General features: G+C 40.5%; 1 protein-coding gene across 6 annotated transcripts in view; it reads left to right on the forward strand.

Annotated features, from left to right (window-relative positions):
• tnrc18 (trinucleotide repeat containing 18) overlaps positions 1-14,755 on the forward strand; it is a 67,046-nt gene that overhangs the window by 20,426 nt on the left and 31,865 nt on the right. For all 6 annotated transcript variants that reach the window (XM_051885410.1, XM_051885411.1, XM_051885414.1 and 3 more), the window contains exons 4-10: positions 3,387-3,491; positions 4,420-6,168; positions 7,752-7,854; positions 12,347-12,552; positions 13,133-13,279; positions 13,432-13,616; positions 13,981-14,407. In XM_051885410.1, coding sequence (XP_051741370.1) covers positions 3,387-3,491; positions 4,420-6,168; positions 7,752-7,854; positions 12,347-12,552; positions 13,133-13,279; positions 13,432-13,616; positions 13,981-14,407 — 2,922 coding nt within the window. The remainder of the gene's footprint in view (positions 1-3,386; positions 3,492-4,419; positions 6,169-7,751; positions 7,855-12,346; positions 12,553-13,132; positions 13,280-13,431; positions 13,617-13,980; positions 14,408-14,755) is intronic.

Raw genomic sequence — 14,755 nt, forward strand, 5'->3', positions numbered from 1 at the left:
AAACATTATTATTATTATTATTCTTATAGTTTGTGCAACTTACATTTAAATTGACTTAATATTGCTGTTTTGAACTGTTTGGATAGAGTGAAAACTTGCCTAAAAGCCTGCTGTAAACATTAGCTGCGTCCGAAATCATATGCTTCTCTACTATATAGTATGCGAAAAACAGTACGCGAACAGAGTAGTATGTCTGAATTCATAGTATTCGAAAAACAGTAGGCAAAAAGTACCTTGACTTACTACTTCTGGTGAGATTCTGAAGTGCGCATACGATGGACACTTTACTATCCCATGAGCCCATGGGAGAGGATTTCTTAATGGAGTTGAAGGGACATAAATGACGCTGGTAGGTCATGTGACAGTAACAACATGGTGGATGTAGTACATCCAAATTCATTCATGCTACACGCATTCGTACTACATAGAATTTTTCAACGGTCGTGAAGTAATGTAGTACCTACTTAACAGTACGCAATTTTGGACGCAGTTATTGTGTTTGTCCAGATATTTATTAGAGACAAAAAAATGACATAAGTTTAAATCCATTAATTAAACTTCAGACCTTGCATACAAATAGATATTCTGTCCATATGGGTTATATGATTCAGAATAATAAAAAATCCTTTCTAGTAGTCATGAGCAAATGGAAAGGGCACTGAGAATTCATTGGTCAACATGTGTGGGATCCCTGTATCTAGCTTTCTGGTTTGTCAGGAAGTTTCTCTGCATTAGGCACATTGTGGTGCAGAACTGTAGGAAATGGCAGTGGCAATCAAAACTAATTAGTCTGCAGATATCGTGTAGGTTGAGACTTTCTCTCTATTTCACATTAGAGAAACCGAGATTAACTGAGATTAGATGTCCCATACATTGAGAGCACTCCTGCCTCCACCACACCCCTCACGAGGCATGCAGAAGAACACAGAAATAAATGTGGCGCTGCAGTTCTAGCCCTGTTGCTAAGAGTAGGACGCCTTCAATCATCTCTCGGCATGGTGTGGGAATGCAATCAGTGGCATAGCACTACCCAGTCGCCTGAGATGTACTAAATAAAGTGACAGCCTTTGAACCACCGCTCTTCTTACTTATAGTTGTACTTGCACTTTAAAACAAGGTTGTATTTTTAGACGTTTTGTTTTTGGACTGTCAATAACACTTAATGTTCTCATGTTACCGTTATCTCTAATTACGAAGACTTTGCTTTGACTGAGGCTGTGATTGTAGATAAGTGTTGAGTAACCCTGCTGTTTTATGTGCAATGTTTTGTCTCTGACTCCCAATTAAAATAAAAGAAATGAATGCAGTCTTTCCATGTGAATGTAGCTTATTTAGACAGATAGACCAAAGAATGTCCTTGCCACTCGTACAATGCATAAATAAACATCTCAGCCACTGGCATTTTGGCAATCTTGTGACTAGATATTACCACACTAGCTTTGTGGGCTGACTCAGTCCTTTATTTAGCATACTGTTGACACTACTTGTTTTAAGCAGCACTGCCTGCCCTGTCTGAGGAATTTAATCTATGGCATATGAGATCCAAGACACTGTTTTGTTTTTTGAGGCTTTGAGACCATGAATTTCCATGTGCCCCCCAATAAACCTTGCTTTAGAGCTCTGGTAACACTCATTGAAATGGTGCCGACCTTTGAACCTGCCCCTCCAGCACCCTGTATCTGCTATCTCTCTCTAAACATTGCTTCGGAGAACTGACCACTCCGGGCCCATGCAAGTCAATCCATAATGGTTGATGTGACCTGATTTAAATTGCATTGACGGTAAGAACTAATCCATTACACCTAAGACACTCCTGCTGTTGTTCATAAACTGAGCTTGTCAATATCTTCACACAGAGGAGACCGGTCCGTTCACACTGTTTAAACTGCAAATTTGAACGCCAAGAATGAAGAGTTTGCTATGCACGGACAGCTGTGTTGTAAATATTCTCCCTTAATCTCTGTTTATTTGGAAATTAGTCCTAACACTTTGCTTTCAGCTGGTCTTCTTCAGTTGCAGAAATTTGTTGTGATATCATAAAAAGTGCTTCAGTGCCCCGCTAGCTTGGCCAATATAATGGCTGCTTGACCTTTCTCCAGCAAAGCTTCTCTGATTGTGTTGCAATTTTGCCAAAGGCATGGGAGAAGTGCATTCTGGCTTCATTTCGCTCAATTCATTTGCAGCAGAAGCAGCTCTCGTCTCTTTTCAGCAGCTAGCATTTAGCGCGAACACATCGTTTACTTTGCACTCTTTGATTTAGTGGTTACTCATTTCTTCAGGGTGTTCTTATGAGTCATTCCAGCACCACCTGACCTCTTGCCAAACCTCCAAGCCTGCATGACGCAGCCGATAGTGTTCTGAGTAATTGCGTGCTTTAAGACGCGGCCGTCCGAAAACAAACATTTCATTTGCCTGTCCTCATGCAGAGTCGCTCTCGGATCAGCATGCACCGCAGGCCAGGGTGGTACAGGCCTGCCAAGCCGCTCCATAAAAGCAGCAACAGGTCTCGTATGTGCCTTGGGTCTTGCTGGTTTTAAATGCAAGCATGCCCCACCCACAATCAAAGTCTCACAATGGAGGTTCTAAATGAAGGATGTGATCCACCCCAATTGAATGTATCTTTTAATCTTTTACAGCTAGGAATGATGAATGCACTTACATGATCCTATACTGCAGAGGATAATGCTCTAAATATTTCGTCCTCCCCTTTGAATGTCAAGCATTTCTATCTTTAGAGGGCTGTTTTTTCTTGGCTTTGACAACCTTTTTGTCTTTGACTAAAGCTTTTTTTTTTTTTTAAAGGAGGGATAATGTTATGTGTCAGCACTATTTGTGCGTGCCTTTGTGCTTTTGTTTATGGCTGTTTGTAGTGTTTGAGGTTATGAATGTGCATTTGTGTATCTTTGCCCTTGGTGAAATCTTAGATGAAATTCATGACTTTGCATGTGTGAATGGCCGCTCCCCAGTTACCAGATGTCAGATGTGAGAAATATTTCTCTCCCTTTGCTTTGGGTGGTGGTAATAAGTCAATTTTATGATTGGATCGAGGTGAGCTGTTGCTCTGGCTATGAAGCAGATTCATGAACTGATAAGATAATAAATCGTCAAATCCATGTGTTTGTAAATGTGCATAATTTGGCTTTGAATAATGACACAAAGATTTTTGTTCAGCTGGAGAAAGGTCTTGTGGACCGATGTACAGTCAATGACTCAAGTGCCACTGCCATAAACTATATTCAAAGGTTATTGTACTATCGTTCCTTTTGCCTGATGATAGCCAGATACAGATGCTGCATTAAATACTGGAAGTAGAACTGATAATGTTGGCCACTCTCTTATTCTCTCGAATAATAAGTCCTGACATGCCTGTACTCTCTCCTTTCTAGGTTTTCCTCACTTGCCAAGCAGTTTGTACCCCAGCCCATATATTCCCTTGGGCCACCTTGAGCATCCACAGCTCAGCCAACATGCACTCTTTGACTCCCAAAAAGGTCTGTGTACATCTGTAACATCATGTTTAACCATTATCTCTGTGATTTGTGTGTGTATATGACTATTATCATAACATTTAGGCCTAAAGTGTATATAAAGTGAATCTCTCTAAACTGTGAAGAAATAGCCAGGTCATATTTCACCCCAAAATCAAAAAGGGGGAAAAATTGTGCAAAGAAAATGAAGCATATTATGAGACTCTTTATACACAAATATCCAACTGTAAGGCATAATAATAATAATAATAATAATAATAATAATAATTTATGCTGAATTTAATAGTTCAGTGTAAAGTTCCTATTAATGCAAAATATAATTATTTTTCTTATTTTACTTATACTTTGTGTTTTGTGAAAGGGTTTTCTTATTTTTAGTCTTTTGATTTTGGCATATTTTTATGAAAATACCAATAGTATGTGTATGGCTTTCTGAATGTTCTTTCTATTATTATTTTCTGTAATATGTTAACAGATGGAAATTAAGCTTTAGAACTAAAGTGCATGGATGAGTGGTTTGATGGATTGCTAGCTATTATGCTAGATGGGCAACTTAAAGCAATTGCAAAAATTGCAGGGTTTTAAAAAAAAATAGCTCTGTCTAACACCCTGTGTAATTTACCTGTGTCACAATAAAATATAACCATGTAAAACTTCAGACTTTATTCTGCCTCAGAGCTGAGGGAAAAGGGCAGCACTTTGTTTTTGTTAGCATTCACCAACTAGTGCATGAACTTTTTCAAGTCCTTTGATTTCTGTTCTGCTATACTTGCAGATAGTGCCTTGTTTAGAGTGTTTTAACAAGTTAGTTTATGGTCCATCTTTTTATATACTTTCTGCACTTCAGGGCCTTTGAGCAGTCTTATCTTTTACACCAGATGTCTTAAGCTTTGTTGGACTCACTCTTTCTACTTTGTTCTTATTCTCTCAGAGGGGTTTTACCTGCCAGGTTCAGTGCACTCCCAGTCTGCAATGGCCAGGAGCCCAGTGGCTCACATGCCCTGCTCCTTCTCCAGGGAAAAGGAGGCCCTACCTCCTCACAAAAGCTCTAAAGACTCAAGCAGGGATCTGGGAAAAGAAAAGCCCTGTAAGAGTGACCTAGGCCACTCCCTCCAAAGGAAGGAACGAGAAAGGCCAAAAGAGGAGCCACGGCCGCACAGTGTGGTGGACCTCACGTTGGATGTCAAGGCAGAAGATGAGCGCAGAGCGGGCACCTCAGAAAGGTCTGCGAAAACTACGGAACACGCTCGGCCTTTCTTTCACCAGCACTCGCCTGCTCTGAGCACCACGGACACTAAACCCAAACAATCTCACCAGAGTTTACATGGCAACTGCGGGACAAGTAGTGGCACGCCAGCCCGACACCCGAGTACAGAACAGGACAGGAGGGACAGGGACCGGGATGACGACACCAGCCGGCCAGGGGGCCACCTTTCCACTGACAAGCAGAAAAGATGCGATTCAGTTGCTACATCAGCTGGCACGCTGCATGTGTCGTATGCTAGTCCCTCTTCCCTGCAGCCCAACCCGTCCCATCTCCCGCCCAGGCTGGTGTCCTCTGGCACCTACCCTCCCCCTCACCACATGCCACCCAACATGTACCCGCTCTACTCTACAGCGAAAGAGCCAGGCAAAGAACACAGAGTGATAGCTCCTACTTATGTGCCTTCTGTCGAGGTTTACGATGAGCGAAAAGGGCCAATTCAAATTGCCTCCCAAGCTCGAGATAATAAAAATGACAAGAGCAGGGAGAGGGACTCGCACAGATCAGCCCTGCAGGTGGGGAATGAGAGAACACATATGGACCATGGTCGGTCCTCCGTTAGGAGTGAGTCGCCCCCTCATGGGGACGTCAAGAGAGACGTTTTACGAGAGGAAGGCTCGATAATTAGGTCAAATGGTTTGGCCATGAAAAAGCCCTTGCATTTGGAAATGTGCATGAATAAATCTGGAAACAGCCCAGATGCCAGGGACTTAACTAACACTACATCAAAACACGTGATCAAAACGGGACTCGAGACTGAATCCCGCAGCCAAGAGCGGGATAGGGTTCAAAGGTCTGCCCATCCGTTCTCTGGAATGGATCCAGGTACACTTCACTCGGAGCAGCATCCGTTGAAGGGCTTGGGTTCTGCTGAGCCCAAATGGAAGCCTTTTGAGATGGGCAATTATGCTACCAGTCACATCGCCACATTGGCGGCCCAACACAGCCATGGCCCCCGAGGTGAGGAAGAGGGCAAGCGAATGTACCTAGACACTACTGGCTTGCACAGACCGGTAGGCAGCGGCAGAAGTCCTGAGGGCCACGGGGAGGTTTCAGCCATGCAGAGCCTCATAAAGTACAGTGGCAACTTTTCCAACGAGTCTGGCTCCAGGCATGGATCTGATAGCCGTAGTCCATTTGGAGGACTGGGCAGCATGAAACTGGAGGCTGGTTATCCCGGAGTATCCAGAGTTCAGCACCTTCCACCCCAGCAGCCAGGAAAGCAGTTGAAGAAGGAACCTGAGAGACCAGAGAGTGCTAAATCCTTTGGCAGAGACGGAAGCTCTTCTCAGGGGGAAACGGAGGTTCGTCACCCCCCGGTGGGCATTGCTGTGGCTGTTGCCCGTCAGAGGGACAACAGCAGCAAACCCAGCTCAGTATCGGACAGGGACAGGCCGATTGGAGGAGCCATCAAAGGTACGTTGCCTCATATCTTTGCATGCATTGTTCTTAAAGGGATAGTTCACCCAAAAATTAAAATTCCTTCATTTACTCACCCTCAAGTTGTTCTAAATCTGTACAACATGCTTTTTTTCTGTGGAACACAAAAGGGTATATTTTGCAAAATGCCTGATGTTTTTTTTTTTGTCCATACAATGAAAGTCAGTGGGGTTTAGTGTTGTTTTGGGCACTATTGACTTTCAGTGTATGGGCAAAACGGTTGAGACATTTTTCAAAATGTCTTTTGTGTCTATAAGGTGTCATGAGTTGTATATTTCCAGCCACTGTTTGTACATGCTTTCACGCCTTTAATGGATCTGAAGAACAACACGCTGACCCGGTCTTATTTTCCGTTGTTACAGCCCATTTACATGGGCATGCTCTGCTGTAAGGTTACTCCCTCTTTTGTTTTTATTTCTTAAACAGCATGAGCTTTGCTATTGCTTTGGCCCACGGTGTTTCCTGTTAGCATAGGGAGTGTGTTAAGCCTTTCACTAAGACACCGCATGCCCGACTGCTTATAAACATAATTTACCGAGCTCTACTAAAGGTGGCAAACAAGCAGTGCATTCTAATATGACTTTAGTTTTGTTGCTTAGCAATCGAATCAGCTTTGGAAAGGGATAGAGAGGTGGGGAGAAAGGCATTAATTTATGTCCTCTTGTGAGCAAGGAAATTGCAGTAATAACATTAGTCTACACACTCTGAGAGAAGGTTTGAATTTACATTTAAAACAAGTGTTAGGGACAGAGCTTTGCTTGACTAATTTGCCCTCTTTTTGATGCAAACGGATAGCATGTCGGACAGGCTTTTGGTAACCTTGGAAACAGACTGAAACCTTTTCCCTGGAGCATGACAGAGATCTGTGTGCACTTTCGTCCCCCTCCTCTGTTTAAAAGAACACAATCTCTTCTCAGCCGCTGTCTGTCAGTACTGAAAGGTTCAATACACTCCTAACTAAATCCCGCTCGGATACGTTCTACGCGTTTATCTTTTACAGGGCTGTGTTGTTGTGGTATTTTGAACACAAACTTCAAAGGCTCTTTTAGTTTAGTTCGGAATGTGAAATGCTGCTTGTTTTGTATGATGATTCTCCAAATGGCTGCTTCTCTATGAAGAGCAATTTGAACCTTATATGACGCCACAGTGGTGTTGAAACATTGATAAGTGATTGATGGGCCTCAATGGGTTCTTGTAAATGTGATATGTTACTCTGCATACTCTGTGTTTTTTTTTTTCTTCTGCACAGTCTGTCTGTAATCTCATAGATGTGTAAGACACTGAATATGACTGGTGCTGAGTGTTGGGACTGATAAGTTTGGGCTATTTCTGGAGTGGTGTATTTATAAAGAGAAAACTGTAATATTTAAGTCTTGCCAGACTGGCAGACACTACTAATGTTTGACTTTGTATTAAAGCTAAGAATGGTCGGAAAATGTGATAATTGGGGTCACAGATATCTGAAATGGTGAAAAATCAGAAATCACTGGCAACATTAGCATATTTATTAAAAACTGTTTGCCAACATCTTTAGTTAGTGTAATGTCTTAACCTTGCAGGCCCAATCCACACAGAGGAAGAACAAGGAGATGAAAGGACGCGCCACCGTGATGAGCGCCTGCTGTCGGGACGTGTGGAACGTGAGCAGGAGAAAGTGTTAAGGTAAGATGAGAGTTCATAACTGCTGACAAAAAGCACCCTGAGCACTTTGAGTGCATGTTGAAGTGAGCGCTCAGAAATGTACCAAGCATCATTCTAGCTGCTAATTCAATCCTGCTTTTGGAGTTTTATAGAAGCATTAGCTCAGTAGATCTGAAGACTGTGAACATCTCCGTTTTAGGTCACAAATCATTTTTTAGGTTAATTTTGCCCAACTCTTGCATTTGTGATTTTATAATGATTTGTGTTTCACTGGCTGTAAATTTGTGGTCTTTAAACAAGACTGAGGGCTAAAATTACATTGATTTTGGTCACTTTTGTGGTAAGCCAGATATAAGGAAAGTTATGTAATTATATAATTGGCCTGCAATGAGTGTGTATACCTTCATATACACCCTGTGCAGAATTATTAGGCTAGTTGATTGTCTAATCATTTTTTTTTTTTTCCAAGCACATTTTACCAATTCCAAACCGCATCAGTCTTAACTACTGTTAATTTTGTATTTAATCATTTATAAGTATTATATAATTGTTCATGAAGGCTGGAAATGAAAAACGCCTTATGTTGAGGTGTGCATAATTATTAGGCAAGTTTTCTTTTACAGGCAAAATGAGCCAAAAAAAAGAGATTAAACTCAGACTGAAAAGTCAAATTATTAAATGCTCCTGAGAAGGATGCAATACTAATGCAATACTAGAAATTGTAGTTAAGGCATGACCATTGGACAGCGAAATGCTCAGTGGGTCAGCAGGGTCAGACAGAAACAGGTGGAGAAGAAAAGACACATGTTAACTGCAAAAGAATTAAGAATTAAGGTGACGAATCAAGTGTGAAACCATCAGGAACCCTTTAGTCTCAAGTGCCACCATTTTCCAGAACTGCAGCCTACCTGGAGTCTCCAGAAGTGCAAGGAGTCAGGATCTCAGAGACTTAAGTTAGGTAAAGAATCCTAAAAAATGACCCCCACTTAATAAGAATCACAAGCTGAAGTTTTGTAAAATACATGAAGACTGTTTTTTTTATAGGCTTTATAGACAGACAGATTGAGAGTGACTCTTGAAGGACCAGCATCACATCCTCTTGTACCACTATTTGAAGAATTTATCTTCCAGAATCTGGCAGTAAGCTTTGGGAGTTCATTTTTAGTCCATCTCCTATCCTGGATTCCGTCTTGCAGAGATGGTCTAGAATTGATCTTATGTTTTTCATTTCCAGCCTTCATGAACAATTATATATCACTCATAAATGATTAAATACAAAATTAATAGTAGTTATTAAGATTGATGTGGTTTGGAAATGTGCTTGGAAAAAAAAAAAAGATCAGAAAATCAACTTTCCTAATAATTCTGCACACGGTATACATTTATACTTGCAAGTTGTTGCAGGGCAACAACTTACTACACGATGGAGCCTATAGAATGCAGTAAGAATGTCCCTAAAATTCAAGATATGGGGGTAAAAATGCCCTTGTACGAGTTTCTCATATTTACATCGTAAGATATAGTTAAGATATATCACACGAGTGCTGTTTTTCAGTCTCCGAGCAACACAGCAATGTTTCTTTTCTAAATCTGCGTTTTGAACGAATGGGGTGAACCAATGATTCAGTGGACCTGAATACTTCACTCCTGAATGAATAAGCTACTTGAAAGAATCGAATGAACGAATGACTTAATCCTTAAGACATTTAACGCCACCTACTGGCAGTTTTAGTTTCTTAGAGTACAATTTCATTAAAAAATAATTTCATATCTCCATATTATTAAAAAAAACATTAAAGGTATAGTTCATCCAAAAATGAAAATATAGTCATCATTTACTCAACCTCATGGTCTTTCTGAAGCTACTTTTTGTCATATCCATTTGATGATTTACACAGTAATGACTTTAAATGATCTTTTGGGGGTAATTTCTCAGCCAAATTTGATATGCAGTTAATTTGCGATTAATTAGATTAATTGCCATATCATGTAATCAATTAGATGAAACATTTTAATCGCTTGACAGCCCTAGTGTGTGTTATATATAACTATAATTTACACACACACACAAATAAACACACAGTTGTGGTCAAAGGTGTACATACACCTTGCAGAATCTGCAAAATGTTATTAATAAAACAAAAATTAACGTTAAAATGGATCATAAAAAAATGCATGTTGTTTTTGTAGTACTGTCCTGAATATATTTTGTACAGATGTTTATAGTAGTCCACAAGACAAAATGATAACAGAATTTATAAAAAATTGCCCTGTTCAAAAGTTTACATACATGATTTGTTCTTATGACCAAAAGCCATCGTCCTGTCAGTCATCTTGCCCCACTCTCATCTTGTGATAAGTGAAATCTGACTCCCGCTGCACTGTGCTGTGACGCTGCAGCTCGTGCTGTATGGAGCAGAGCAGGCGCTTTCAGTTTTAATTGTGACATTGGTTGTCCAACTGAACTAAATGGTTTTTATTTCTATAAAAAAGCAAAATGACAGTAGGGGCGGTGCCACGGTGAGTAAGTAATGTAATCTGTGTATGGCCGAACACCATGTAACACCAGTAACACAGACTACCGCAGCAAGCCTACTGCAAATGCAGTTCTTCAGTGGCTTTGGTGGCATCCACATTGCCAGCTGTCATTATAAGCCTAAATTGACTGCCATATCATCCAGCACAAGATGAATAAAATGACTGGCACCTTTTAGAGTCCCAGCATTAAAATATTGGTACTTTCCATATTGTGCTTTTTTGTTACACATAGGGTGTCAACTGTGTTGGTTCAGAGGTTGTTTTGACTGTCAAAGTGTGATGGAAAGTGGATCAGGTCGTTTTTACAGTTTTGTCAAAAAAAAAAAGTACAGTGTTTAAACTAAAAAAAAAAAAAAAAAGGAAAGCTGGCTATTTATTTATTTATTTATTGCACTTTGATGTTGTGTGGAAGCCGGTGATAGGGGCAGCTAATGCATAGGTGTCCTGTGAAGGTGACTCCTTAAAGTCACTTTAGTACAAATCAGAGACAGCTTGAATGTGTGGATCTTTAAAGATACTCTGTATGCTGCCTTGGCTGAAGTTAGTTTAAAATCTCAGCATGCATTTAGCGACAGTGTTGATATGTGCCAAATAGATGCTATCTTTGTTCAGGTGGCTCTAAAAAGATGTCAGAAGCCTGGATGAAAGTCTGTTAATTAAAGCAACCTTTTATTAAAATAATTCATCTTAATAAGTACGGACTAAGCATATCCAGCCAATGAGAAAGGATTCTTGTTTCTTTGATTCCACACACTGGCTAAACAGAGCAACATTTTACTTTCATTGGTCACACTCTCAGCATGGTTTTCTTTAGAGTGGACAGATTTATGGCAACAGTTCTCGGCAAATATGAGCCTATTTTCAAAGTGTGGCTCTCATTTCGAGGAGTAGAAAAAGTCAGTCTTCCCCACTGGGGAAATTGGTGCTTATAAAAGTGACTGGCTCTCTCAGCAGGATTCCGCCCTCAGTGTCTGTCCTTAAGTGTAAGGCAGAATAGAAGTCATAGGCTGGGGAATTTGTGTCACAGCTGGGGCTAAATGGCCACCAGTCCTCCTTTTGGTCTTAAATAAGCATGCATTTTGCAATGTAGAAGCATCATACATTTTTATTGTCATCAAATGTGGGCACCTTGATATTGGGCAATTAAGCCAAAAGTGAAAATGATTTACCCACTCATATTGTTCCAAACCTGTGTGACTTATTTCTTCCATCAAACACACAAAAACAGGAGTTTTTGTCTGGGCACTATAATGAATGTGGTTATTGAGATTCAAAAGATAAGAAAAGCACCATTTAAAGGCTTTATGAAAGAATAAGAAAATAATTTTCCTTTTTGGGTGAACTATTATTATTATTATTATTATTATTATTATTTAGAATTCAGATTTCAACAAATACAGCAACAGTCTTATACATTTTTTTGAAGATATGTAGTGTTGTGCCAAACTGAACATTCTTGGCCAAAAACAGCCAAAACTGAAAGGTTTTTTTTCCCCAAGTTAGTCTTTGTTGGGAATAACTAAACAAATTCTAAATTTTTTTTCAGGTGATTACTTTTCTTCATTCAGGTAGCATTACTACCATAACATCAAGGGTCAAATTATTATTATTATTATTATTATTATTATTATTATTTTTTTTTTTTTTTTTTTTTTTTTAATGGAGAATATTTTAAGAATATATATTAAATTAGACAATTGACTTTTGGCTAATATAAGAATATAAGCATTTTTTTTTTTTTTTTTTTTTTTTTTTTTTTAATCAAGATTTTAAGGGTGAATAGCAAAGGATGATGTATCTTTGCCCAACAAATGCATGTTTTCCTTTTTATTTTTTATTTTTTTTAAAGCAAACATGACTTAATTACAATAACTTTAATGGAGAATTACACTAATGTGCAATTAGGAAATGCAAACTAACTGACTTTGCAATAGATTGGTTAGCCATTAATAAGTAAGTCTCTAATCATTCACAGGGAGAATAAAGAGTTGGCAGACTACACTCAGTTGCATCCACCTATGGTGTCTGCTAGTGGACTGAACCCCAACCTGATGGTGACTGGTGGACCGACTCTGGCTGGTGCGGGCCGCTGGCCTGCTGACCCCGCCTCCCACCTGGCCTCCCACCCATGGCTGCCCCGCCCAGGAGCCCCCTCCATGTGGTTGTCTGGCTCTCCATATGGTACCCACCTTTTTTTCCACCTATGGCTGTAGAGTAAGAATTATGTCATGTTACAACAAGCAAGTGCTATGCATTTATTCTTATTTTAGTGAATAATAAATGATAAAGGGTCATGAACTCTGGAATGCTGCAGAACTGTGTTGAGATGGGATTTGGACACTGAATTGTTTCCTCGAGGCAGTCTGTTGATCCTGCCAGACGGCCCAAGCATTTTGTCTAGGCTGAGTGTTTTAGACATTCTTAGAAACAATCAGTCTCACTCCACAACTTCCATCCAAGAATAACAGCGAACAGCACGGTCAGTTCACAGTTCTCTGACGTTCGAGTTTCTGTCTAGACTTTACTTTAAAAACAACAATGTCCCCTAAGAAAATAGCTGTAGTTAAAGTGCTGTGCATCTTGGCAGGAATTCAATGAGGTCCATGCACCATGCACAGGGGTGAGATTATGGTGGGAATGGTGTTTCTCTTGGGGATTAACTCTTGAGTGTTCACAAAGCTGCCAGAAAGCAAGTGCAAATGGACCATCAACTACAAATATGGTGAACCCAACCATTTCTTGTCCCTCTGTTGTTGTACAGGACTGGGTCCCCCTTCCCTTCATCAGGCGCTGCCTCCAGGATATCCTCCTGCCTTGACAGGCTCCATCCCCCCACCTTACCAGTTTGCCCGAGATCCACAGACCGGGCAGGTGGTTGTTATTCCGACAGAGCATCTGCCACACTATGGTAGGTCCCACATATTCGCCACAATTTCTTTCCATTCACACACGCATAAGATGTGCGTTTATAAAAGTGAGTGGGAGTGATATCCCTGACATGTAGCAAAATAAATATACTTGATTTGTGATGCTTAAATATTCCTCATGTTCTTTTAAAAGCTGAGATGTTAGAGCGAGGCCCCCCGCTGTGGTCAGCCATGTACCCGGCAGCAGGAAGCTCTCTACAGCATGCCCATCAGCTCCAGCTCCTCTCCCACCAGCAACTCCTGCGGCAACAGGAGCTTTACATGATCCAGCATCAGACAGCACAGGTCATGGAACTGCAGAGGAACGCACAGTTAGTGGTATGAGACTCTTCCTGTCAATGTCATTGTAATCATGGGAGGCACTCCTGTATTTCCCATTTTGTAGTCCTTAAGGTCTATTTACATCAACTCTGAATGTTCAGCATGGAAAACAGGCATAAAACCAAATGCATAAATTTAAGTCTTTGAATCAAGTTCAAAATGTTGTACTCTGGTCTCATTTTTTCGAAGTACAAAATCTAGCTTTATTTATTTTTATTTTTGTAATTTCTATTTTCTTTAATTTTATACTTTTTATTTTGCAATACTCTTTGAAAACACTTGTAATTTAGTTTTTTTTTTTTTTAAAGGGAAAAACAGATGTTTAATTTCTGATTTATTTCTATATATTTTTCTGGTGCAGGAGAGATTAAATGCAAGTCAACCTAGGACAGATTTGGATGAAAAACCAGACAAAAGAGGAGCTGAAGGGACCAAATCCAGTCTCTCAGGCATCCCCACTCAAGTCCTGCACTCACGCAAGCCTCCCCCACGCTCTCCAACCCCCTCCACCTCGTATAGAAAAGCCTTGACGCCGCTGCCCGTCCCACCGTTGCCTTCACCTGTCACTGCACTGAAGTCTGAGGAGAGACCCAAAGTGGAGAAATCCCTCCCTCAACAGCCCTACTCTCATCCGTCGTCTCCTGTCCCTCACTCAGTCAGCCCCGTTTCGGCATCACCTCCTCCCACCTCCCCCATCCAGACCAAAGAGGAGTCCGTGGAAGTGCCTGAGAAAGAACCACTCAGTCTACAGAAGCAAACTTCTACTCCGTTCCCATCCATGTACCGTGGTAAGCTTTCCCAAATGAAATTGCTGCAACTATGAATTTGCATGATCATGAGACAGTAATTATTGTTCATTTGCATATTGCACAATAAATGAGAAGGACCCTAATCAAAAAATGAGAGGAAAGCTGTTTAATAATGCACAGCCATTAATCACCATATTGCTATTTTTAAAGAAAAATATGTTTGAGAGGGGACTGAGAATCCACACAGGACAGCAATCAAATGCATTGCGCTATTCTTCATGTCAGAATGTGCAGGGTAGTGCAGTCTTAATGAGTAGTCTGCAAATATCCCCACATATGGGATTACCAGCTGTCTCTTCACTGGAATAGAGACTTCTTATGACAGCA

This window comes from Ctenopharyngodon idella, chromosome 3, assembly GCF_019924925.1.
Source record: "Ctenopharyngodon idella isolate HZGC_01 chromosome 3, HZGC01, whole genome shotgun sequence".
In the NCBI taxonomy this organism is placed as follows: domain Eukaryota; kingdom Metazoa; phylum Chordata; class Actinopteri; order Cypriniformes; family Xenocyprididae; genus Ctenopharyngodon; species Ctenopharyngodon idella.